Source organism: Heteronotia binoei, chromosome 1 (assembly GCF_032191835.1).
Source record: "Heteronotia binoei isolate CCM8104 ecotype False Entrance Well chromosome 1, APGP_CSIRO_Hbin_v1, whole genome shotgun sequence".
Classification (NCBI taxonomy): Eukaryota; Metazoa; Chordata; class Lepidosauria; order Squamata; family Gekkonidae; genus Heteronotia; species Heteronotia binoei.
Window position 1 is genome coordinate 18550588 of NC_083223.1, and position 27677 is coordinate 18578264.

Below are 27677 nucleotides of genomic sequence, written 5' to 3' on the forward strand. Positions count from 1 at the left end.
TCTTGAGAGTTCTGGAACCTCTTTTTCCAGAAAAAAAGCCCTGGGGACCCCTGATATAGAAGAAGAGTCAGGGGGTGGGGCAAACTTGCATGTTTCTCCTTCATTTCCCTCTTGAGAGTTCTGGAACCTCTTTTTCCAGAAAAAAAGCCCTGGGGACCCCTGATGTAGAAGAAGAGTCAGGGGGTGGGGCAAACTTGCATGTTTCTCCTTCATTTCCCCTCTTGAGAGTTCTGGAACCTCTTTTTCCAGAAAAAAAGCCCTGGGGACCCCTGATATAGAAGAAGAGTCAGGCGGTGGGGCAAACTTGCATGTTTCTCCTTCATTTCCCTCTTGAGAGTTCTGGAACCTCTTTTTCCAGAAAAAAAGCCCTGGGGACCCCTGATATAGAAGAAGAGTCAAGGGGTGGGGCAAACTTGCATGGCTTCTGATCAGGATCGTTCAGTGAGTGACCACATTCCACTGTGCGCTCTCAACAGCAAAGAACATGTGACACGTGTCCACCGGAAGCGGTTTTTTCCTTAGGCGCAATATATTGCTGCCCAGTGAGAAGGTGCAATATTGCCATAAAGAAAGAGGGATTTTGAGGTAAGAACCTCAAGTTGCAAAAAAGAAATTATTCCACAAAAAGGCAGCTAAGGCTCTAGGACCCCAAGAAAGGCCATTTTATCTTCTTGTTTTCTTAGCGTTTGTTCCACCGACTGAAACAACAACCAGTTGATCAGTAATGGCGCTGAATGTGTGCATGGGACTTTTCAATAACACCCCCCTTAAAAGTCTTAGCAACACTTTTCTTCTGCTTCCACTGCTTTCCACTCCCTGACCAAATCTTGTTATTTGCCAGAGAAAGAATGGCATGGTTTCTTCCTTTAAAATTATGCCACTTCCTTTTGGCCAATGTTCTTTTTTTTTAACTATACACTGATATGTTTCTTCAGTTTCCACTTCTGTTGTGCTGGGTACTATCTTTTCCCATCTTCCTTCAGCCTGCAGTTCTTTCAAGGAGGGAACTAGACTTTCAAAACAAGTTTCTCCTGCTTCATTATTCTCCAACCTAGTTTTGGGGTTGCAGCTTATTCTTCTGGGAACTAAACAAAACAGATTGACTAGTTCAGCTTTCTGTCACCATCAAGTGAGAAAACACAGATGAGGTAGGAAGAAAAAAGCAGAAAGGTACAATGTCAACAAGACCTCAACCATAAATTAAGCAAACTTAGTCACTATATTATCCAAAGTATCAAAAGTCATTCACAAATCCATCAATGATATTCGCCACATATTATAACCTTTTGGGAGACTACAGCATTTTGAGCAGTCCATTAATTATTGATCATTGAAAAGTTTAAGCTTGGATAGCTTGGATAAAGTTCTGGAGAAACAAGGTGTGGAATACCAACTTGCCTGTTAGCTGAAGCTGTTACAAAGTTTAATGGGAGCTAACTGGACTTATTTCTACTTTGGATTCTCTGTATCAAAATTCTTGGAACACAAGACATCCATGGAGAGTTTGATTTGGATCAACTGCAAAGGACTTCTGTTGGGGATATATTTGAATTCTCTGTTGTGCTTTATATGAATTGTGATTTGGTTCCCTTATTGCACAATTTTTGTATATGTGATGAGCAGCGTTCCCTCTAAGCTGAGTTAGCGTGAGCTAGCTCACAGATTTTTAGCCTCCAGCTTACACATTTTTTGTCTTAGCTCAGGAAAACTGACTCCAGAGCACACTAATTTATGCAGTAGCTCACAACTTTAATACCAGTAGCTCACAAAGTAGAATTTCTGCTCACAAGACTCTGCAGGTTAGAGGGAACGTTGGTGATGAGTATTGTTGACAGGTTTGTGAATGACTTTTGATACTCTGGATAAGTATAAGTTTGCTTCATTCATGGTTGAGGTTTTGCTCACACAGCAGTGCTCGGCTTTTTCTCTTGCCTCTACCAGGGCCAGGACTTTCTCGGTCCTGGCCCCGACCTGGTGGAATCCGCTCCCTATGGAGATCCGGGCCCTACCTGGCTTGCTGGCCTTTCGTAGGACTTACAAAACGGAGCTGTTCCGCCAGGACTTTGGATGAGGCAGCGGGCATCTATTTATCGATCGGTTGGCCTCCCCCCTACTGCTCTGCTGCTCTACTGTGCTGTGATGCTGTATTGTGGTAGTATTTTGTGCTACACCACCTTGCTGTCATGCCCTCTCGCTGAATCATCTTGCTGCACTTTGATGAATGTTGTCATTGGCTTAATTATGATTTTATTGTGATTTTATTTCTATTTGCTGTACTCCGCTCTGAGCCCCCGATGGGGGAATGGGTGGAATATAAATAAACTAATCATCATCATCATCATCATCGGCGGACTTAGTTTTCATGCATTGTTACAGAGAAGGAGGTGCCAACAAGTCACCTTCCTGTGGGGTGGCTCCCAGGCAAGAGACAAGCAGAAGTGGTTTGCCCGTTACTTTGCTCTAGACAGCAACCTGGGTGGTCCTTGGTGGCCTCCCATCCAAGTACTACACCAAGGCCAACCCTGCTTAAACTTCAAGATTCAGATAGGGTGGCTTGCCATTGCTTGTCTCTGCACTGAAGCCCTTGATTTCAACCACATTTCCATGCTGTATACCGATGTATTCATTCAGGAAAAGCATGATTCCAGAGCGAGAGTCTTTCATTCATATAAAACAGGGGTGCTGAACTCATTTGTTATGAGGATCCGACATGAATGCGATCTTTTGTCAGGCTGGGCCATGAGCAGCATAAAATGTAATGCCAGGTAGCAGAGATATAAACTTTATAAAGGACACAGAAAAACACAAAGATTTTTAAAACTTAAAATAAAACATACTTAAAACATTAGCACTCATTGGTCTTAAAGGTGCTTTCTTTGTATCTCTCCTGTGTGATCCAGGGAGCTAGGCAAAGGCAGCTCTGGCTCTTTCTGTCCTTCCCCAGGAGTCCGGTGGCGGGGGGGGGGGGAAGCTTCAGCCAATAGAAGGAAGAGAGGCTTGGCTCAGTAGCTCTGCTGTGCGATTGAGAGAGCTAGGCAAAACAAGCTCTCCCTCCTCCCCAATGGAGAATACAGACTTTACTCTGTAGCTCCTGTGCAATTGAGTAAGCCTGGCAAAGCAAGCTGTGATGCAGAAGGAAACAAGCGAGAGGGAGAAAGAAACAGACTTGCTTGGGGGCCTGATTCAGCACCCAGGCTGCATGTTTGACACCCCAGATCTAAAAGGATGAGGTTACCTGTATTCTCTTCTATGCTGTTGCTAGCCTCTCAAAGAAAGTTAACCAGTGGCTAAGTAATCTGTTTCTCTACGATACAATAGCGCACACGTCCACGCAACAAGAAACAAACCTCAGACCGTTTAAGGAAACCAAGAGATTTATTTTAAACCTAAACTGTACGTGCAAACAGGAAGGAGCTGCAACCATTAACCCTGATTAAATAAGCAACGTATTTCAGGGGATTGGCGCAAATACTACCAGCGGAGAGGGGATGGCACTTTAAACTTTTGCTTCCCAGAAACAACAGCTGGTCTGTGAATTAACACAGGGTGGGCGAGGAGGATAATCACAGAACCACCGAGCTCTCCATCAAACAATAAGTCGGGCTGCAGCTACAGCTCGCAGTCTAAATCGGCAGCGCTGGCGGCGTTATTGCTGTTGACAGAAAATGAGGTCGCTCAAGGTCATTGTAATCCCGTGGACTTGAAAGGGAGGTTCAACTCCGGGGCATGTGTGTGTCAACAGAATCCAGTCTCTTGCGTTCTCCGACTGTCCCGGCGATGATGCTAGAGCGGGTTGCCCTCCCTCTCCCGCTTCAGTCTTTTGGAAAGATGATCAGCGATCAGCGCCAGAGGGTCAGCTTGGAACGAGGGGTCGGACAGCGTCTTGCGAAACTGCGCGATATCCTCCTCTCTGGAAAGAAACAGCCAAAAAATTAATAAAAACTGCATCCACAATTCTGGTTTGCTGGCGCAGAGGGAGGCACCCGTTTCCTAATACGATCAGGAGAGTTCTCAGTCCTTGACTAAGGTTATTCACCCCGGGTGTTTGTTTAGCTCTTGGCCAAACTGCTACAGAAATTGGGACTCAGGGGCATCAGGACCACACACCCCGGAAAAGCCACTGGGGGGAAAGCAGCACTCCCTCCCTCTTTTGCACCCCTTTTGCAGAGCGGGGAGTCCTTTTCTTGAAGACGACGACTGCAGATTTATACCCCACCCTTCTCTCTGAATCGGAGTGGCTTACAATCTCATATCTTCTCCCCCCACAACAGACACCCTGTGAGGTGGGTGGGGCTGAGAGGGCTCTCACAGCAGCTGCCCTTTCAAGGACAACTCCTGCGAGAGCTATGGCTGACCCAAGGCCATTCCAGCAGCTGCAAGTGGAGGAGTGGAGAATCAAACCCAATTCTCCCAGATAAGAGTCCATACATTTAACCACTAGTCCAAAAGACTCCATGTCGCATTCCCATTTCCTGACCTGTACAAATTCCATTCTATCTGAGACGAATGACACCGCTTTCTCTGCGGCAGAACCACCAGAAGGTGGGAGCACAGGACCTTAGCTCCTTCTCTTGGAATATCACCCGGCGAAGCAGTGTAAGCTCCCAGGGCGACTTATCGCAAGCATCAAAAAACCTGGAGAACTTCAAGGGTGTGTGGCAACAGTTGTCTTCAGAGTGGGGAGGCCGCTCTGGGCTCCTTTGAAACAGGATGTGCCGACAGTGCTCTCGTTACATCCACTTGCAGGTTAAAAGGGATTAAAAGATCACATTGCCCAGACGTGGCCATGCTTCCCTGACACTGGTGCTTTTGAAGAAGAAGAAGAAGAAGAAGATATTGGATTTATATCCCGCCCTCCACTCCGAAGAGTCTCAGAGCGGCTCACAATCTCCTTTCCCTTCCTCCCCCACAACAGACACCCTGTGAGTGGGTGGGGCTGAGAGGACTCTCACAGCAGCTGCCCTTTCAAGGATAACCTCTGCCAGAGCTATGGCTGACCCAAGGCCATTCCAGCAGGTGCAAGTGGAGGAGTGGGGAATCAAACCCGGTTCTTCCAGATAAGAGTCCGCACACTTAACCACTACACCAAACTGGCTCTTGTACGCCAAGCTCTTCCCCTAACAGAATCCTGTGGGAATAAAGGAGCCAGAGCTTTTTTTGTAGCAAGAACTCCTTTGCATATTAGGCTACACTGCTGCGATGGAGCCAATCACCCAAGAGCTTACAATAGGCCTTGTAAGAAGAGCCCTGTAAGCTCTTGGAGAATTGGCTACATCAGGGGGGCATGGCCTAATATGCAGAGGAATTTCTGCTACAAAAAAAAAAAAGCCCTGAAAGGAGCCATGAGCATCCCAAGCCCAGGCGATTTTAGATCGTTTCTGCTATATTCTTAGCATTTAGCCCTCTCATATGGCAATGGCGCTTCTGAAAAGTTAAGGCCTGCGGGATAAACAGGATGGCCCTTCAATGGCTAATGCCAACTTTTGCTTGACCTGAGGATTTTTTTTATGGCACAAACAGGACTGAGGCCAGAGAAGAGGGAGGGAAAAAAAATTCGGATCTGACAGCACTACCTTGGCTGACCTCTTCGGAAGCGGCCACCCACTTCCCCCCATAACTAGGAAACGAATGCAGCCCAGAGGGGGAAAGGCAACTTGCCAGATTTCACATTAGCACAGTCCACTTTAAGTGGAGCAGAGCGCTTGGCCCCAGGCAAACGAATCATCTGATCACTGGGGCAGGCAGAGGAAAACTCCCAAGGACAAACCGACTCCCCAGAGCCACTCGCTTTGGAAAGAAGAGCCGGGAGGATCCTCCGGAGCCTCGGCTCAGATCAGGAGCTGGCAAACGCTCACAGATTCACAGGCCGCCGGTCTGGCCAGGAAATCTAGCGGAAGCCAGATAACGAGATGCCTTGTGATGGATTCACTCGCCAGCTGGGGGAGAGCTGAGATGTTCCACCTTCCCAAGGAAGCAGTGGGGCAGGAAGTGAGGGAGGCAATCCTGGGACGAAGCCAGGTAGGAGGAGGGAGACAGGAAGCCCAAGGAAAAGGCGAGAGGTGGATTCACTAGGAGGCAGCTAGGAGGATGCGGCCAGACACAAGCCGCTGAAGGAGAGGGACAGAGGACCAAAGGGTGCAGCTGGGCACAGTGATGCTGTGATTGGCTGGGAGAACAACAGGGAAGCCAGGCCCAAGAGAATGGAGTGGAAGACAAGGGGAGAAACAGACAGCACCCCCTGCTCCTACAGGACGAGCAGCTAGCTTTGGGCGTGCCCTTAAGGAGGTTGTCAGACACAGCTTGGGTCTGGACAATCCCCGGAGGCTGCCATTTCCTTAAGTGGTATAAGGCAGGAGGGTTGGAACCCTTTCCCTATGAAGAAAGGTTAAAACACTTGAAGCCCTTCAGCCTGGAGAAATGATGACTGAAGGGTGACATGATAGAGGTTTACAAGATTAGGCATGGATAGGCAAGGTAGAGAAAGAAGGACTTTTCTCCCTTTCTCACAATACGAGAACTCGTGGGCATTCCATGAAATTGCTGAGCAGTCGGGTTAGAACAGATAAAAGTTCTTCTTCACCCAAAGAGTGATTAACACATGGAATTCACTGCCACAGAAGGTGGTGGCAGCTACAAGCATAGCCAGCTTCAAGAGAGGATTGGGTAAACATATGGAGAGTTCCATCAGTGGCTATTAGCCACAGTGTATTGTTGGAACTCTGTCTGGGGCAAGTGATGCTCTGTATTCTTGTTGCTGGGTGGGGGGAGGGTAGCAACAGTGAGAGGGCTTCTAGTGTCCTGGTCCCACTAGTGGACCTTCTGATGGCACCTGGGTTTTTGGCCACGGTGTGACACAGAGTGTTGGACTGGATGGGCCATTGGCCTGATCCAATGTGGCTTCTCTTGTGTTCTTAACAGTGGGCACTGCTGTGAGCGAACCAGCAGCAACAAAAGCTTTTGCTTCGCAAAGGCAGGGGGGCGAACACGTGAAGCTGCCTTATACTGAACCAGACCCTCAGTCCATCGCAGTCAGTACTGTCTACTCAGGATGGCAGCGGCTCTCCAGGGTCTCAGGCAGAGGTCTGGCACATCACCTACTGCCAGACCTTTTAACTGCAGATGCCAGGGGTCAAAGCTGGGACCTTCTGCATGCCAGGCAGACGCTCTTATCACTGAGCTACAATTTTGGTGGTTTCGATTATGCTAGACCTGGGGAGCTACGGCCACATGAAGTAAGAATTATCCGCTATTCCCTATAGATGGGATGTGTCTGTGCAAGACAGCAGGGCGTCACTGTCACCACGTATCGACTGCAGCCTGGTCCCCCGGCTAATATGCGGCTCGTCAGTGAGCAGTGTCATAAAACATAGAGTGGAAGAGACCCAAAGGGCCATCTAGTCCAACCTCCTACACAATGCAGGAAATGGAGAGCTGCATCCCTACCACTCCCCCTGTGACCCCTGCTCTAGAACCAGAGGGATCCCTGGGCCAGCCTGGCCTGGAGGAGAATTTGATCCTAACCCCCTTTACAGATCAGGATTACCTTCACTTTGGACCCATTCCAGGAAGTTCACTACACTGTTAGCTGACCAAAGGATTGGAAGAATTAAAGGATTGTCTCTTCCTAGACCTATGAGTTCCCCTACTTAAGGCAACCTGCTTGGCACCAACTAGAGCAGGGGTGTCAAACATGAAGTCCATTGGGCGGATTAGGCCCCTAGAGGGCTTCTATCAGGCCCACGAGCAACTCATTGTCATCTGCTTCCTTCTCTCTCCCTTGCTCCTTTCTGCATCACAGCTTGCTTTGCCAGCTTGTTCAATCGCACAGGAGCTACAAAGCAAAGCCTCTATTTTCTCCACTGGCAACTTATATACAAAAGCTCTCAATGCCCAGCCATTTCATATTTCCCCCTGGGTCTTAGGCTCAAAGCATTGACCATGAGATTTCTGTAACGAATGTCAATCAAAAGTAGGTTTGTAACTTACAGATACACACCTGAACAGCCTACTAATCATTTAAATGTCTTAAATTTTTTGTTTTAAAAAAATCTTGCGTTTCTGTGTGTCCTTTATAAAGTTTACATATCCACTACCTGGCATTACATTTTATGCCACACATGGCCCAGCCCTACAAGGCAGATCCAGCCCTCCTAACAAATGAGTTTGACACCCCTGAACTAGAGTCTGTGCTTTTCCTCCCCGCCCCCCGCCCCACCATTGCAGCTTTGGGCTTCCTTGAGGGCTGCATCTTCAGAAGCTTGTAGGAGGCACTGTAAGCCTGTTTTTATTTGCTGCAGCTTCTAATGGGGTGCAGACTGCAGGCCTGGAGTTTTTCATTGCAGCTGGTATGTTTTTCAAATTGGAATCGTAAGCCACCCTGAGCCACAATGGGTCTAAATGTCTTTCAGAAACACACAACGCTGGCATTTGGCCTGGTGCAGCAGCTGCCAGAGAGCGAGGCCACAGGACTGCCCCCGTTTTTATCTCCTCTAATGCTTTTGCCTCAAAGGCAGACGTCTGGCCTCGCTGTCCACAAGGGTCTCCCTCGACTCTTAGCCTCTGTACTTACAGAACTCTGCGCTTCTGGGCTGATTTCATCTGAGTGAAGTTTGCCGCCGTCTTCTTTGCCTGGCTGAAGAGCACACAGAGAAACAGGGAATCAAAAAAAAAAAAGTTATTTGAGCAGAGAAGACAAGTTAGAATGGATTCTCTTCCTGTTCCTCCTTAGAGAAGGCTCGCTAGTTCTTTTTTCCAAGCACTGAGCCACTGGCTTTCCCAGAGTTCCAACTGCAACAGACTCAACCACAAAACAGCTGGAATTTCTTCCTCACTGGTTCAGAATGAACAGTAGCCGCCAACCAAAGATTCTACATTAGCTGTCCTTCAGTTATGCAGCAAAACATACACAGGCCCCCTTGGCCTAGAACAGTCAGCCTCTAGGAGGGATATGGGGATTTCCCCCAGAATTATAGTTCACCTCCAGGCTACAGAGATCAGTTCTCCTGGCAGAAATGGACACTCTGGAGGGTGGACTCTAAGGCGTTGTGCCCCACTGAGGTTCCTGTCCTCCTCTGGCTCCACCTCCAAATCTCCAGAAGTTTCTTATTTCTAAAACTAGGGAGGGACAGTGGCTCAGTGGTAGAGCATCTGCTTGGTAAACAGAAGATCCCAGGTTCAATCCCTGGCATCTCCAACTAAAAAGGGTCCAGGAAAGTAGGCATGGAAAACCTCAGCTTGAGACCCTGGAGAGCCGCTGTCAGTCTGAGTAGGCAATACTGACTTTGATGGACCAAGGGTCTAATTCAGTATGTCATGAGCCCTGAGGAGGAGGAGCTAGAAGGGTTAACAGACCTGGAAGAGTTACCAGCCAGTTCCTCAGCTGAACAAACAGCAGCTGGCCCATCAATCACTCCCCAGGCACCAGTGTCAGCTGTTGACAATCAATCTTCTACAAGCTCCCCCCTCCCATCTCAAGAGTTCGAAACAGGCTCCGGAAAGAACTTTCAGAGTGAAGACATGAGGCACGGCGATGCTTCAGATCTCTCAGCCCTGAGTTCTAGCAGAGTCACTGCCACCCAGGGAGCAGGCTGATTGAGACTCCCATATAGCTCCTACCCAGGACCTGATATACTTGTGGAAGCAACAAGTCTATTCTATGGCTTGCATCCATGCTCCTTCCTGATTCCTGATCATGACCTGCTTGATTTCTTTGACACCCTGACCTTTTGGCTTTTGGACATTGACTTCTGATTCCGGTTTGTGATTCTGCATTGGTAACCTGGCTTCTGCTTGACTTCCTGGACTTTGGCCTTGGACTGGCTTTGGACTCCTGCCTGCCTGCTCCCTGAGAACGTGACAATAAGGCAGCTTTATATGTTTATATATGTATCACCATCCCCACCCCCAAAATTGGGAAGGGACGGCGGCTCAGTGATAGAGCATCTGCTTGGTAAGCAGAAGGTCCCAGGTTCAATCAATGGCATTTCCAAGTAAAAAGGGTCCAGGCAAATAGGCGTGAAAAATCTCAGCTTGAGACCCTGGAGAGCCGCTGCCAGTCTGATTAGACAATACTGACTTTGATGGACTTTGATTCACTAGAAGGCAGCTTCATATGTCCATATGAGCTGGTAACCTTACTCCCACCCACCTGGCCAGGATGGACATGGCAACCATCTATTCAGACCAGGATACTGCTCCTCAGGCCCAGGAGAAGGATGTTGTTACCTCACCGTGTGGGGGAGGGGACGAGTCAGGGAAGGAGGAATGGCTGCCTTATGGCTACCCTTACTCTATTCCAGGGGTGGCCAAACTTGCTTAATGTAAGAGCCACAGAGAATAAACGTTATATGTTTGAAAGCCGCAAGACATGAATGTCAGATGTAGGTAGGGATGTAGGAAGGAAGGAAAGGAAGGAAGGAAAATAGATGGGGAGGGAGAGATGGCAAGAAAGCAACTTTAACTTTAAATACATCCTCCAAGCCACTGGCTGGCTTGGCAAAGTGCTTTAAAGAAACCAATGCCTTCTCCAAGCTGGCCAACAGGGCAGTGATTCAAGAGCCACACAATATGTGTGAAAGAGCCACAGTTTGGCCACCCTGTTCTAGTCAAACAATGAGAGTGTGAGAGAGAACACTGTGGTCAGAATCAGAACTCCTCCTCCTCCAACCTTGATTGACAGAAGCAGACTAGGAAGCGAAAATGGCTCTGGGGCGAGCCCAGCTGAGCAACTCCTAGAAGCCAGATACTCTAGGGGGCCACTGAACTCCACAGTACTGATATTGGGTGAGCACTGGACTCACCCTCATCCCACAAAAGGGTGCAAGAGTGGAAGGAGAGACAATGGGTGAGCTGACTGACACCAGTTCTCAATGAAGCACCTGATCCAAGAGGCCCCTGGAGGTGCTGGTAGAGTTTGCTGAGGCTCAGCTACCTGCGGTCCCCCCCTCTAGGGTGGTCGCTCACCGGGAATGCCAGTCTGCCCCTGCTCATCAACTCCTATCAGACCCCATGAAAGGACTAAAGCATAGGGGTGCTTCTCCCCCCCCCCAAAGTTTTCCACAAGACTCTTTAAGTTTTGATGGATCTGAACCCAAATCAGGGGTGTCAAACATGTGGCCTGGGGGCTGAATCAGGCCCTTGGAGGGCTCCTATCAGCCCCCCGAGCAACTGGCTGTCATCTGCTTCCTTCTCCCTCTCTCTTGCTTCCTTCAGCGTAACAGCTTGATTTGCAAGGCTTGCTCAATCGCACAGGAGCTAGAGAGCAAAGCCTCTTATTTTCTCCATTGGCTGAGGCTCCTCCCTTGGGGAGGAAGGGAGCGCTTGCTTTGCCAGGCTCTCTCAATCGCACTGCAGAGCTACTGAGCCAAGTCTCTCTTCCTTCTATTGGCTGAGGATACTCCCTCTCCTAGTCCCCTGGGGAAGGAAGGAAAGAGCCAGAGCTTCCTTTGCCCAGTTCCCTGGGAGAGATGCAAAGAAAGCACCTTTAAAACCAAGGAGCGGTAATGTTTTAAGCATGTTTTATTTTAATTTTTTAAAAAAAATCTTTAATTGTGTTTGCCTGTGTCCTATAAAGTTTGTATCTTTGCTAACCTAATCTTAAATAGGTACACATATGGCCCAGTCCAACATGGCTCGGCCCAACAAGCTCTCCTTTATGTCAGATCTGGCCCTCACAACAAATGAGTTCAACACCCCAACCTTAAATGTTGGTAGCATCTCAGACTTGGGGGGCCCGGTATCTTCCAATATTAATCTCTCCCCTACCCTGAGATGCCACCAGCGTTTAAGAGTTCTGGATCCGCTGAACCCATCTGATCCCTCTCCAGATAAATTCTTAAGCTCCCCCCACCCGCCACGCTTTCTCGCTCTCTCTTAAAAAGCACACAAACTGGCACTCAGCTGCCTTCAGTATCCTGTGGCCTCTGGAATGCAACTAGCACGCTCAGTCTTCACTGGCTTGTTTTTGTTCGTTTCTTCTCTTTAATTCTCTTCTCTTGTTCAAACCACTCTTTCCCATTAGTCTGTAGGCTAGCCTGGAGGAGTATACAGAAGCCTATACCTTTTCTAGGAGCGACCCCATTCCACTGCCCCACTGAATGCGCGCAGGACCACCAAGTTTGCTATCAGAGAGAGAAATATTCTTGGGCAAGGCGAGAAGGAAGAAGGGGAGAGCCTGCTCCACAAGGACTCCTCTTGTCCTCATAGGCATCAGCACTATCAAGCTTGTACATCAAGGTGCTCCTGGAATTACTCGCTAAAAGGCTGCCTAAGAGCCGTGTGGTGCAGAGTGGTAAAGCTGCAGTACTGCAGTCCAAACTCTCTGCTCACGACCTGAATTTGATCCCAGCGAAAGCTGGGTTCAGGTAGCCGGCTCCAGGTTGACTCAGCCTTCCATCTTTCCGAGGTCAGTAAAATGAATACCCAGCTTGCTGGGGGGAAAGTGTAGATGACAGGGGAAGGCAATGGCCTGTAAAAAGTCTGCTGTGAAAACGTTATGAAAGCAACGTCACCCCAGAGTTGGAAACGACCTGTGCTTGCTCAGGGGACTACCTTTACCTTTTTTAAAGTTCATATGGTAACTTTGTATTAACGGACTCTAAAGGGCTAGGAAGCCCGGGAATGCTCTTTAATACCAAATGCATGTGATTCAATGCAGGGGTAGAATTCTAGCAGGAGCTGCTTTGCATATTAGGCCATACTCCCTCTCCCCGATGTAGCCAATCCTCCAAGAGCTTACAAAAAAGAGCCCTCTAAGCTCTTGGAGGATTGGCTGCATCAGGGGTGTGTGGCCTAATATCCAAAGGAGCTCCTGCTAGAATTCCACCCCTGATTCAATGTAAGAAACAGGCAAACACATCAGAATAAGCCATTTGAGTCGCTTATCAAAGCTTCTGCTCCAAGCCTCGACAGCCTAGTACCGCCTCCTCCTCCGTTTCATTCATTCGCAAGAACGGCATTTTCTCATTTCATTACACTTCACAGACTCCATTCATTAGAAATGAACCTCACTTGAACACTCTCATCTCCCAGGAGGGGGATCAGATTTCTGGAGAATCTAATCTGCTATGAATAAAAGTTGACAAATCACTGGGACCAGTAGCCCACATTGACGCAACCGTTCCGAACCTATTCTGTTCTGATTTTAAAAAGATGTGCTCACAACCCATGTTCCCTCGAGGCTGTGGAGTCTTGTGAGCAAACGTTCTACTTTGTGAGTTACTAGCATTACAGTTGAACAAAGTAGGAGTCAAGTTGCACCATTAAGAACAAGGTTTTATTCAGAATGTAAGCTTTCATGCGCTCTAAGCACACTTTATCAGACGAGGAATCATGTACAGTGAATCAGGTACGGGGAGGGATGGTGGCTCAGTGGCAGAGTATCTGCTTGGCAAGCAGAAGGTCCCAGGTTCAATCCCCGGCATCTCCAACTAAAAAGGGTTCAGGTAAATAGGTGTGGAAAACCTCAGCTTGAGACCCTGGAGAGCCGCTGCCAGTCTGAGTAGACAAGACTGACTTTGATGGACCGAGGGTCTGATTCAGTATAAGGCAGCTTCATAGGTTCATATGTACGGTGAGCAGAGCTACAAATAGCTGGTAGGCAGTGGTTTAGAATGCAAAATGGTACAAATTTAAGATCCAATGACAGAATAGTAAAATTCACAGCACTGTAAAATTAACAAATTGAGCAAACCTTTGATCAGGGTAACATGAGTGTGAGAAACCAACAAAACAGTAACATGTCAAAATGTGAGAATGTCTGTTAATCTCTCTATTGTTATAAGCAAGCCTGGGCCAAATTGAGGGATGGGGAATAACATCTGAGAAAGGAATGCCCTCAATTTGGCCCAGGCTGAATAAAACTTCGTTGGTCTTCAAGGTGACCCTTGACTCCTTTGTTCTACTACTTCAGACCAACACGGCTGCCCGCTTGGATCTAGCATTACAGTTGTGAGCTACTGCATAGATTAGTTTGCTCTGGGGCAAACGTCTGAGCAGAAGGCTAAGAAACTGTGAGCTAGCTCACGCTAACTCAGCTTAGAGGGAACACTGCTCACAACCGGAGCACGAGCCACTGCTACCTTGCAGTGGGAATGGAGTTATATACAATAGGTTCACCAATACAAAGAACGATGGCCGCTTCTCTGAACTAATGGAGCATCGAATTCCCAGGCAAGACAATTCAGGGCAGACCTTTCCCATTTGGCTTTTGAGGCTTGAGAGAACTAGACTGGGTTAAGGAGGACAAATTAAAGACCACTAGAGAGAGGGCCTTCTCGACTGCAGCCCCCCACTGGGGGAATCAACTACCAGAGGAAGTGAGGGCCTTGCGGGATCTTGCCCAGTTCCGCAAGGCCTGTAAGACCGCTCTCTTCTGGCTGGCTTTCAACTGATGCTGAGCCCGTATCGTAGGGAAAGTGAAGAAATACTGTTGCCACTGAAATTGAAATTACATGACATCAAAGAGACTAGCACCAAATTATTTTGACTGTTTTAATTATTGAATGTATAATTTTATGCGGACTCTTATCTGGGAGAACCGGGTTTGATTCCCCACTCCTCCACTTGCAGCTGCTGGAATGGCCTTGGGTCAGCCATAGTTCTGGCAGAGGTTGTCCTTGAAAGGGCAGCTGCTGTGAGAGCCCTCTCCAGCCCCACCCACCTCACAGGGTGACTGTTGTGGGGGAGGAAGGGAAAGGAGATTGTGAGTCACTCTGAGACTCTTTGGAGTGGAGGGCGGGATATAAATCCAATATCTTCATCTACCTCACAGGGTGTCTGTTGTGGGGGAGGAAGGTAAAGGAGATTGTGAGCCGCTCTGAGACTCTTTGGAGTGGAGGGCGGGATATAAATCCAATATCTTCATCTACCTCACAGGGTGTCTGTTGTGGGGGAGGAAGGTAAAGGAGATTGTGAGCCGCTCTGAGACTCTTTGGAGTGGAGGGCGGGATATAAATCCAATATCTTCATCTACCTCACAGGGTGTCTGTTGTGGGGGAGGAAGGAAAGGAGATTGTGAGCCGCTCTGAGACTCTTCGGAGTGGAGGGCGGGATATAAATCCAATATCTTCATCTACCTCACAGGGTGTCTGTTGTGGGGGAGGAAGGGAAAGGAGATTGTGAGCCGCTCTGAGACTCTTCGGAGTGGAGGGCGGGATATAAATCCAATATCTTCATCTACCTCACAGGGTGTCTGTTGTGGGGGAGGAAGGGAAAGGAGATTGTGAGCCGCTCTGAGACTCTTTGGAGTGGAGGGCGGGATATAAATCCAATATCTTCTTCTTTATAATATGTATGGTTTTAATTGTTTTTTGTGGTTTTACACTGTGAGCCGCCCTGAGCCTGCTTTGGCAGGGAGGGCGGGATATAAATCAAATAAATAAAAATAAATACCATTATGAACCTCAAACATGATTACGTCAGAAGTTCTGTTAGGGAGGGGCTGTGGCTTAGCGATGGAGCATCTGCTCGGCATCCAGAGGGTGCCAGGTTTGATTCCTGACATCTCTGGTTAAAAAGATTGGGCAATAGGTGATGTGAAAGACCTCTTCCTGAGATCCTGACTGTGATGGACCAAGGGATCAGTGTAAGGCAGCTTCATGTGACTTTGGGAATGCATCTTAAACATCACGTCTTGCTGAATACGAATGCACCCATTCATATCTGACATTAAAAATGGCAAAACCTTCAATCTATGGCACAGACCAACTGTGGCTTAGGAGCCACGTGTGGCTCTTCCACACATATTGTGTGGCTCTGAAAGCCCACACCACCCCATCGGCCAGCTTGGAGAAGGGATTTCTCTCTTTACATCACTTCTCCAAGCCAAGCCAGCCAGCGCCTTGGAAAATGCATTTAAAGTTAAAGTTGCTTTCTTCCCACCTCCACCTCCCCTATCTATTTGCATTCCTTCCTTCCTTCCTTCCTTCCTTCCTTCCTTCCTTCCTTCCTTCCTTCCTTCCTTCCTGTCTTGTGGCTCTCAGAAATCTGACGCTCATGTCTTGCAGCTCTCAAAAATCTGACATTTATTCAATGTGGCTCTTACATTAAGCAAGTTTGGTCACCCCCGATCTATGGTCCAGTGTGACCAGAAGCAGATGAGCTGCAAGGTGCCTTGTACTTTCAAGATGGGGACACTGTGGAGAGAGCCAGTGTGGCGCAGTGGCATGCAGAAGGATCCAGGTTCAATAACTGGCATCTCTGGTTAAAAGGATGGGGAGATAAGGTCATGTAAAAGACCTCAGCCTGAGACCCTGGCAAGCCACTGCCAGTCTGAGTAGACAGTACTGACTTTGATAGACCGAAGTCTTGGTTCAGTATAAGGCAGCTTCATGTGTCCTCCTCCTATAACACTTATCTAGTAATTTTCGTTACTGTTCATCCTTGGGGCATTTCTGGGGCTTGTGAAGGGAGGCCAGCCTCCCAACCTATGAAAAAATTCAGTACAATAATGATACTCTCAGCCAGGATGGTCAAACTGTGGCTCGGGAACCACATGTGACTCTTTCACACATATTGTGTGGCCTCCACCACCCCCTCAGCCGGCTTGGAGAAGGCTCTTTAAATCACTTTGCCAAGCCAGCCAGTGGCTTGGAGAATCCATTTAAGGTTGCTTTCTTTCCACCTCTCTCCCCTATCTATTTGCCTGCCTGCCTTCCTTCCTTCCCTGTCCTGTAGCTCTCAAATATCTGATGTTCATGTCTTGCAGCTCTCAAACATCTGATGCTTAGCGTATGTGGCTCTTACGTTAAACAAGTTTGGCCACCTCTGCTCTTAGCTTTTCTTCAAGGAGTCCACCAAACAACAGCCAAAGAGGTTTCGAGATGACAGGAAGGAAAGCGTCCACAACTCTTGTGTTTTGTTATTCCTCAAACACCTATTGTCTAGAGTTAAATCTGGGTTGCATCCAGGTCAACCAGAGGTCCTATGGTTTCCTAGAGGAAGGAGTGCACAGTGCCTTCAGTAAATGATGAACACGAAAACGAGCGGGGAATTTAGAGGGGCGGGTAGCTGTAAACAACAATTAGACGTAAAGCACGCAGGAAACTATTCTGCTTAAAAACACGGGTGGAAGACTAAGCCTGCCGAATCAAACAGCATTTCTTAAGATCTTGAACAAAGTGTGTCATTTTGAGAAATGATGAAAAGGGGGGGAAATCAAAGGAAATTTAGACTTTTTTTGATTCTAATAATTTCAACAGTTTGTATCAAAGAGTAACCACAGGGAAGCTGCACAATTGAGTATTTGTGCACTGCGTTCAGAAGGCTGAGTAGAGTCTGCCTGTAAGACGGTTTAAAGTGAAATTTAAAGCTTAAGATCAAAAAAATTGAAAGCTGCAATGAACACAAGTGTGAACTCATTTTATCAAAGGCTGCTAAGTAAAAACCCACATGTTGGGTTATCAGATGTTTAATTTAATAACCACAGTTCTGACAGATATCAGGATCTGGACTGGCCCACAGGAAATTCCCTAGACTGCGAGGACTTCTATTGACTGAGAAGCTTCCATCTTGTACAAATGCAGAGATGAGCTGATGATTCAGCCTGGTGCTTATCTGTAAGTGTTTTCTAAGCTTCACTGTCTGGTGTGTATCCTTTGTGTCGCCTGGATGAGTTTTCCTTCAGGCTTTTAAATATCCTGGTAAAGTAGTCGATGCAGCTACTAAGTCTCAAACATGAAGTCAGATGCCAAGGTGAGGCGGTCTTTAAATCACTTTGCCAAGCCAGCATTTAAAGTTGCTTTGTTTTCACCTCTCCCCTATCTATTTGCCTTCCTTCCTTCCCTTGCAGTCTAGGATGGAGGCATGGTTGTCAACCGCCAGGTGCCAGCTGGAGATATCCCAGAATTCCTACTGGTCTCCAAGAGATGGAGATCAATCCCACTGGAGGAAATGGCTGCTTTGGAAATTGGTCTCCATAGTATTTTACCCTGCTGAAATCCCTCCCCACAAACCCCAACCTCTCTAGACTCCACCCCCCCAAATTCCCCAGGAATTTACAAACCCAGAGATGGCAACCCTAGATGGAGGTGGGAGAACACAGATATGCACTTCCAGGTGATCATTTAGAGCCCAGATGGATACCCCCCACTCCCCCAATCTAAATCTGCAAGTACTTCAAAGAAACTATTCTGAAGTCACCGGGGTATGAAACTCATCTGTAGGTAAGACCCTCATATGCTTTTGTATTAATTTTAAGCTATCAAGAGTTAAAACTGCTTAATGTAACAGCAACTTAGAATAAATGTCAGATGCTTGAAAGCCACAAGACATGATCATCAGATATTTGAGGGAGAGAGGGAGGAAAAAAGGCAGGCAAATAGAGAAGTGGAAAGAAAGCAACTTTAACTTTAAATGCATTCTCCAACCCACTGCTGGCTTGGCGAAGCGATTTAAAGAAACAAATGCCTTTTCCAAGCTTGCTGACATGGCGGGGTGAGGGCTTTGAGAGCCACACAACATGTGTGAAAGAGCCACGTGTGGCTCCCGAGACAGAGTTTGGCCACCCCTGTTAACATACGAACATAAGAGAAGCCATGTTAGAGCAGGCCAATGGCCCATCCAGTCCAACACTCTGTGTCACACAGTGGCAAAAAATTTATATACATACACACACACACACACTGTGGCTAATAGCCACTGATGGACCTCTGCTCCATATTTTTATCTAAACCCCTCTTGAAGGTGGCTATGCTTGTGGCCGCCACCACCTCCTGTGGCAGTGAATTTCACATGTTAATCACCCTTTGGGTGAAGAAGTACTTCCTTTTATCCGTTTTAACCTGTCTGCTCAGCAATTTAATCGAATGCCCATGAGTTCTTGTATTGTGAGAAAGGGAGAAAACTACTTCTTTCTCTATTTTCTCCATCCCATGCATTATCTTGTAAACCTCTATCATGTCACCCCGCAGTCGACTTTTCTCCAAGCTAAAGAGTCCCAAGCGTTTCAACCTTTCTTCATAGGGAAAGTGTTCCAGCCCTTTAATCATTCTAGTTGCCCTTTTCTGGACTTTCTCCAATGCTATAATATCCTTTTTGAGGTGCGGCGACCAGAACTGCACACAGTACTCCAAATGAGACCGCACCATCGATTTATACAGGGGCATTATGATACTGGCTGATTTGTTTTCAATTCCCTTCCTAATAATTCCCAGCATGGCGTTGGCCTTTTTTATTGCAAACGCACACTGTCTTGACATTTTCAGTGAGTTATCTACCACGACCCCAAGATCTCTCTCTTGGTCAATCTCTGCCAGTTCACACCCCAATCAACTTGTATTTGTAGCTGGGATTCTTGGCCCCAATGTGCATTACTTTGCACTTGGCCACATTGAACCGCATCTGCCACGTTGACGCCCACTCACCCAGCCTCAACGGATCCCTTTGGCGTTCCTCACAATCCTTCTCACCACCCTGAACAATTTAGTGTCATCCGCAAACTTGGCCACTTCACTGCTCACTCCCAACTCTAAATCATTTATGAACAAGTTAAAGAGCATGGGACCCGGTACCGAGCCCTGCAGCACCCCACTGCTTACCGTCCTCCACTGCGAAGACTGCCCATTTATACTCACTCTCTGCTTCCTATTACTCAGCCAGTTTTTGATCCACAAGAGGACCTGTCCTTTTACTCCATGACTCTCAAGCTTTCTAAGGAGCCTTTGATGAGGAACTTTATCAAAAGCTTTCTGGAAGTCAAGGTAAACAACATCTATTGGGTGTCCTTTCTCCACATGTTTGTTCACCCCCTCAAAGAAATGTAACAGGTTAGTGAGGCAAGATCTTCCCTTACAGAACCCATGCTGAGTCTTCCTCAATAACCCATGTCCATCAATGTGCCTACTCATTCTGTCCTTGCTAATGCTTTCTACCAACTTCCCCGGTATTGAAGTCAGACTGACAGGCCTGTAATTTCCCGGATCACCTCTGGAACCCTTTTTAAAGATGGGGGTGACATTTGCTACCTTCCAGTCCTCAGGAACAGAGGCAGATTTTAATGAAAGATTACAGATTTTTGTTAGAAGATCCACAAGTTCATCTTTGAATTCTTTCAGAACTCTCGGATGTATGCCATCCGGACCCGGTGACTTATTAGTTTTTAATTTGTCTATCAGTTCTAGGACCTCCTCTTTTGTCACCTCAATCTGACTCAGGTCTTTCAACACCCCTTCCAAAATTAGTGGTTCTGGGGCAGGCAAAAAGTTCTCATCTTCCACAGTGAAGACGGAGGCAAAAATTCATTCAGCTTCTCAGCCATTTCCCTATCCTCCTTCAGTAATCCTTTTACCCCATGGTCATCCAAGGGTCCCACTGCCTCCCTGGCTGGTTTCCTACTTCTAATATATTTGAAGAAAGTTTTATTGTTGGTCTTTATGTTTTTTGCAATATGCTCCTCATAGTCCCTTTTTGCCTGCCTGATCACAGTCTTGCATTTGATTTGCCACAGCCTGTGTTCCCTTTTACTAATCTCACTTGGACTGGTTTTCCACCGCTTAAAGGAGTCCTTCTTACCTTTTACAGCTTCCATTACTTTGTTTGTTAACCATGCAAGCCTTTTCTTATGCCTGTTTGTGCCTTTCCTAACTTGTGGTATGTATTTTATCTGAGCTTCTAGGATTATAGTTTTAAATAGTCTCCAAGCTTCCCCAAGGGTTTTGACAGTATTTACCTTTCCTTTCAGTTTCCTCCTCACATGCCTCCTCATCTCAGTGAATTTACCCCTTTTAAAGTTAAACGTGGTTGTGGCGGTCTTTTTGGGCAACTCCCTATTTATACAAACGGTGAAATCAATAACATTATGGTCACTGCTCCCAAGCGGCGCAATCACTTTTACATCTCTCACCAAGTCTTGGGCATTACTTAGGACCAAATCCAGGATCGCCCCACCCCTGGTAGGTTCTGAGACCATCTGCTCCATAGCACAGTCATTGAGAGCATCAAGAAACTCAATCTCTTTCTCTTGAGATTGATTGACCCAATCAATCTGTGGGTAGTTAAAATCACCTATTACGACACAGTTTTTATGTTTAGCCGCTATCTTTAAGCCTTCCATCATATTATAATCATCCTCTCTCTTTTGATTTGGTGGGCGATAACAAACTCCCATAGTTAAATTTCCTTTTGGGCCCTCTATTTCAACCCAAAGCATTTCTAAAAGGGAATCTAATTCTCTGACCTCAGTCTTACTGGACCGTATATCCTCTGTGACATACAGAGCCACCCCACCTCCAACCCTTCCCTCCCTATCCTTCCGATATAACTTATATCCAGGAATCACCGTGTCCCACTGATTCTCCTCATTCCACCAAGTTTCTGAAATTCCCACAATGTCTATGTTTTCTCCCAACACTAAACATTCCAATTCACCAATTTTACTTCGAACACTTCTAGCATTTGCATACAAACATCTATCATTTCCCAGGCAAGCTAGGCCCGCCACCTTCCTCCTGCTGCCTCGAGACTCTGGCAGACAGTCCATACTGTTTGTCACCATCACAGTGGACAACTCTGATCCGTTACCCGGTAGAAAAATAGCAGCCAACCCTTCATCTCTTTGAGACGAACCAGAGACATTTCATCTCCTGTCAGCTTTCCCCCAAGTTCTAAACCCTGTTCTAAACCCTTGTTATTATTAAGAAACCAGAAAGAAAATAACTTCTTGGCCCTCACATACAGTCCAATCTGGCTAAGGAAGGGTTCTGGCTTCAAAAGAAAACAGAAGTCCAGAGGCATCTTAAAGAGAAACAATAATTTTTCCAGCATGAGCTTTTCTGAGTCATAGCTCACAGCTTCTGAAGACTCAAGAAAGCTCATAGTGGAATAAAGTCGTTGGCCTTCAAGAAGCCATTGGCTTTCTTTTTAAAATTTTGCTGCAATATAATGGCACGGCTACCCCTCTGGGATTATTCTGGCTTCAAAGTTTACTTAACCAAACACCACAAATGACTTAAAGGGGGGGGGGGGATGAAAGAAACCCTTTCAACATAATAATAATAATAATAACAACAACAACAACAAGATATTGGATTTATATCCTGCCCTCCACTCCAAAGAGTCTCCGGTCCCCCACAATAGATACCCTGTGAGGTGGGTGGGGCTGGAGAGGACTCTCACAGCAGCTGCCCTTTCAAGGACAACCTCTGCCAGAGCTATGGCTGACCCAAGGCCATGCCAGCAGGTGCAAGTGGAGAAGTGGGGAATCAAACCACATACCTCTTAGGCGCACATACCTCTTAGGCTGTTTGGAGAACCTACTGATGGTTACCAGGTCTGAGAGCTCAGGCAAAGCTTCCATCAATGGATTCATATCTCCGACGACTGGAGTAGCTTTTCTCTTTGCCTCGGCTTTTTGTAGTTTTTTTGCTAGCTTAATATCTTCTATTTCTGAGAAAGGGGAAGAAAACAACTTTCAAATCCTGCTTTTTAAAAAATAAAAAATCTTTCCCACTTGTATGCCCACTGTTAATATTTTGGGCAGGAGCTCACAGGAGTGGAGCTCTAGAATCTCAAATTGTACTGTGCTCTTTCTTTCTTATCCCCCCCCTCCCAAAAAACCCCCACCTTGCTTCTGGGCTGCATTGTTCAAACCCCCTGCGATAATTTTGCCGAACTCTAAGATCTGACAAACCTTCTAATATTTCCCCCCACAGAAAAATTGAGAAATAACCAAAACGCAGAAAGCGGACAGATGGAAATCATCATCATGCCACTGTGGCCACAGAGGAGAAAGTCATTTGAAAAGTATGATGGAAGGAAGGTTTTATGATGACAATTCTAATTCAAGAAGCATTTGAATGTAGACAGACACTGAGCTGATATAATTTAGTCCACCTTCCGGTGATGTCAAGAGTGTGTGGCATATGCAATTGAGTTGTGCTAATGAGCTCCAGCACCTCTTTTTTCTATGAAATGACCCCTTTTACTAATCTCGTCACGACCCTGGTATTCCTTAGAGGTCTCCCATCCAGCCGGAGCTGATTCTGTTTAGCTTCCAACAAGCATGCCTGCTGATATTAACCTATATTTTATTAGCTAAGGATGCAGCACAATCAGGGGTGGAATTCTAGCAGGAGTTCCTTTGCATATTAGGCCACACACCCCTGATATAGCCAATCCTCCTGGAGCTTACAGTAGGCCTTGTACTTACAGCCCTGGAAACTCTTGGAGGATTGGCTAGACTCACTGCTTTACATTGTAGCCAAGTGTCATTTCTTCAGTGTTGCCACATGAAAAGATATACTTAAATATTTACAAAATGTGAGGGGGTGCACTCACTTCTGTGACATACTGTATCAGGGGGGAGGGGTGCGGTCCAATATGCAAAGGAGCTCCTGCTAGAATTCCACTCCTGAGCACAACGCTCTCGAAGCTCAAATCCATCAGCACGAGCATGTGGAATTTTAGACCACAATATGATTTTATTTGCGCCGCACGGAACTGAATTAAAATCCCAAGTTATCTTTGAAGGTTATGCAACGGCATTATTTCCGTGGCATTCTGACTGGCTTTGCAACATGACGTCTAGAGGTCTGACTTCATTATTACCACGCTGTTTACTCTGCTAGGTCTGTTCATTCCTCAGTTATGAGGTTTGACATTTGAATCTATAACATCCCAGGCTCTTCCAGCTGACCTGTCATTTTGGCTTTTAATAGATGCTTCTGCAAAAAATAAGGATTGTGTATACTTTGCCTTGGAAGGATCTCGGAAGGCTGGATGGCAAAGCTTCCCCTTCCACCGCACTTCTTTTTTTGGTCTGGTTCTGCACAGAGATGCTCAAAAGCCTTCCAAAAATGTCACTGGCTTCAAGTTTGCACATACCCAATTCTGAATTCTTTTCCTATGAAATCTTTTTTTTGGAGACTGAGCCATGCTGCTTAAATGCAGTGTCTGAGGCTTTGTAGCATTTTTGTTTTGTTTTTGTTTTACTTAACGTTCAATTCTATCTGCTTGGAACGGAATATGCCTGGTGTAACGCACTGCATCCTCTGACCTGGCTAGCCCAATCTCATCAGATCTCAGAAGCCAAGCATAGTTGACCCTGGTCAGTATTTGGATGGGAGACCTCCAAGGAAGTCCAGGGTTGCAATGTAGACACAGGCAATGACAAACAGCTCTTGCCCTGGGAATCCTAAGCAGAGGTGTCAAACATGTGGCTCAGGGGCCGAAACAGGCCTCCAGAGGGCTTCTATCATGCCCCCGAACAACTGGCTGTCATCTGCTGCCTTCTCCCTCTCTCTTGCTTTCTTCTGCATCACAGCTTGCTTTGCCAGGAAAGAGCCAGAGCTTCCTTTGCCCAGTTCCCTGGATCCCATGGGAGAAATACAAAGAAAGCACCTTTAAGACCAACAAGTGCTCATGTTTTAAGCATGTTTTATTTTAAGATTTTTAAAAAAATAATTACTTGTGTTTGTCTGTGTCCTTTATAAAGTTTATATCTCTGCTAAAAAAAAAAAGGTAAAGGTAGTCCCCTGTGCAAGCACCTGTCGTTTTCGACTCGGGGGGTGATCTTGCTTTCACAACGTTTTCACGGCAGACTTTTTACGGGGTGGTTTGCCATTGCCTTCCCCAGTAATCTACACTTTCCCCCCAGCAAGCTGGGTACTCATTTTACTGACCTCAGAAGGATGGAAGGCTGAGTCAACCTGGAGTCAGCAACCTGAACCCAGCTTCCACTGGGATCGAACTCAGGTTCTGAGCAGAGGGCTTCGACTGCAGTACTGCAGTCTACTATCTAATCTTAAATAGGTACACATACATGGCCTGGCCCAACAAGGTATCAAGAGAGCCAGTTTGGTGTAATGGTTAAGTGTGCGGACTCTTATCTGGGAGAACCGGGTTTGATTCCCCACTCCTCCACTTGCACCTGCTGGAATGGCCTTGGGGCAGCCATAGCTCTCTTATCTGGGAGAACGGGGTTTGATTCCCCCACTCCTCTGCTTGCACCTGCTGGAATGGCCTTGGGGCAGCCATAGCTCTCTTATCTGGGAGAACGGGGTTTGATTCCCCCACTCCTCCGCTTGCAGCTGCTGGAATGGCCTTGGGTCAGCCATAGCTCTCTTATCTGGGAGAACAGGGTTTGATTCCCCCACTCCTCCACTTGCACCTGCTGGAATGGCCTTGGGTCAGCCAGAGCTCTCTTATCTGGGAGAACGGGGTTTGATTCCCCACTCCTCCACTTGCACCTGCTGGAATGGCCTTGGAGCAGCCATAGCTCTCTTATCTGGGAGAACGGGGTTTGATTCCCCACTCCTCCACCTGCAGCTGCTGGAATGGCCTTGGGTCAGCCATGGCTCTCTTATCTGGGAGAACGGGGTTTGATTCCCCACTCCTCCACTTGCACCTGCTGGAATGGCCTTGGGGCAGCCATAGCTATGGCAGGAGTTCCAGAGTGTAAAACTAGCGGCCAGAGGAAGTGTAAAGGAAACACGAACTTGAACCTAGGACTCGTGTCGCTGCTACTACACCTGTTGAATTACTCTTCAAAGAGGAACAGCCAGGCTATCTGCGTCTCTCAACAGAAAGACAAGACGACAGCAGAGTTTCATACCTGGCAACATTTAAAGTTTGTGTTTCTACTAAGGACTGTTTATTTGCTTTGCAGGACACTTAAGAATTACAGTGATAAAGTGGTTGAGTAAAAGAGTGTTTTGCATTTATATTGCAACATTTGGTGTGCGGTGTTTCCCAATCAGGGAATGGCAGCTCTAACCCGGAATCATTCTAAGAAGTTATGAATCTGCATTCAACAGTCAAGTTGCCTTTTCCCAGCACCTTATTGCGCTGATGCTCAGGATGGTAATCACATTGACTTGGTTGACAATGTTACAGCAAGTGTGCTATCTCAGCCGGAAACAAAAAACACACACACATCAACTAATTTCCTCCAGGTAATGCTTATGCTGCCAAGCAGTGGGAATTACTCAGGGAAGAATATTCTCCCAGCGGCCTGTTCCTTTCCACCCATCTGTTAAACTGCCTGATTCAGACAAAATGAGGTTAAGTCTAAACTAAAATGCCTTCAGCCTTGGTGCTGGGCATAAGAGGAGGAGGAGGAAAAAGATACTGGATTTATATCCCACCCTACACTTTGAATCTCAGAATGGCTATCTTCTTGAACCCTCCTCCACCACCATGTGAGTGGCGGGGGTCTGAGAGAGCTCTGACAGAAGCCGCCCTTTCAAGGACAACTCTGCGAGAGTTATGGCTGACCCAAGGCCATTCCAGCAGCTGCAAGTGGAGAAGTGGGGAATCAACCCCAGTTCTCCCAGATAAGATTCCGCACACTTAACTACTACACTGAACGTGCTTGTTTGAGGATTTCCTGGCTCATTCTAGCCACAAACCAACCATGGTTTGTTCATGATATTTCAATGGAGCCCCCAAGGAAATCTACTGTGGTAATGATTAGAATGTCAAGAGGATGGGCCAAGGAAGCTGTTCCTGTTTCCACTCAACCACGAGGGGCGACCTTGGGCAAATCGCTCTCCATCTCGGCGTAATCTATCTCAGAGAGCTGCAGCAACAATAAGATGGGGGAGGACTTGATGCAACCCTGAGCTCCCCGGGGGAAGCAAGGCCCTCAATGAACATTTCACTTCAAAAGTTTCAAGAGAACCAGAGCAGACTGGGGAGCTTATGGAAGCCACCACCATCTGGCACGCTGATCGCTTGAGCATTCACGACCGGCAACGCTTCACGGGACGTGGCAACCAATGTTCCCTCTAAGCTGCAGAGTCCTGTGAGCAAAAACTCTACTTTGTGAGCTCCTGGCATTCAAGTTGTGAGCTGCTGCATCAATGATTGTGCTCTGGGGTCATCCTTCCTGAGCTAAGACAAAAATGTGTGAGCTGGAGGCTAAAAATCTGGGAGCTAGCTCATGCTACCTCAGCTTAGAGATAGACAGACAGACAGACAGACAGATAGATGATAGATAGATGATAGATAGATAGATGATAGATAGATAGATAGATAGATGATAGATAGATAGATGATAGATAGATAGATAGATGATAGATAGATAGATAGATGATAGATAGATGATAGATAGATAGATAGATAGATGATAGATAGATGATAGATAGATAGATGATAGATAGATGATAGATAGATAGATGATAGATAGATGATAGATAGATAGATAGATGATAGATAGATAGATAGATGATAGATAGATAGATGATAGATAGATAGATGATAGATAGATAGATGATAGATAGATAGATGATAGATAGATAGATAGATAGATAGATAGATAGATAGATGATAGATAGATAGATAGGTGATAGATAGATGATAGATAGATGATAGATAGATAGATGATAGATAGATAGATGATAGATAGATGATAGATAGATGATAGATAGATAGAAGATAGATAGATAGATGATAGATAGATAGATGATAGATAGATGATAGATAGATGATAGATAGATAGATGATAGATAGATAGAAGATAGATAGAAGATAGATAGATAGATGATAGATAGATAGATAGATGATAGATAGATAGATGATAGATAGATGATAGATAGATAGATAGATGATAGATAGATAGATGATAGATAGATAGAAGATAGATAGAAGATAGATAGATAGATGATAGATAGATGATAGATAGATAGATGATAGATAGATAGATTAGATAGATAGATGATAGATAGATAGATAGATGATAGATA

General features: G+C 46.5%; 1 protein-coding gene across 1 annotated transcript in view; it reads right to left on the bottom strand.

The window, feature by feature from the left end:
- Nucleotides 1–3356: 3356 nt before the first annotated feature.
- The window catches only part of SLX9 (SLX9 ribosome biogenesis factor), a 106943-nt gene continuing 82622 nt past the window's right edge, over nucleotides 3357–27677 (bottom strand). Inside the window, exons 4-6 of the mRNA XM_060231491.1 lie at nucleotides 22227–22380; nucleotides 8570–8632; nucleotides 3357–3910 (exon numbers count right to left, since the gene is read on the bottom strand). Coding sequence (XP_060087474.1) covers nucleotides 3784–3910; nucleotides 8570–8632; nucleotides 22227–22380 — 344 coding nt within the window. The 3' untranslated portion in view covers nucleotides 3357–3783. The remainder of the gene's footprint in view (nucleotides 3911–8569; nucleotides 8633–22226; nucleotides 22381–27677) is intronic.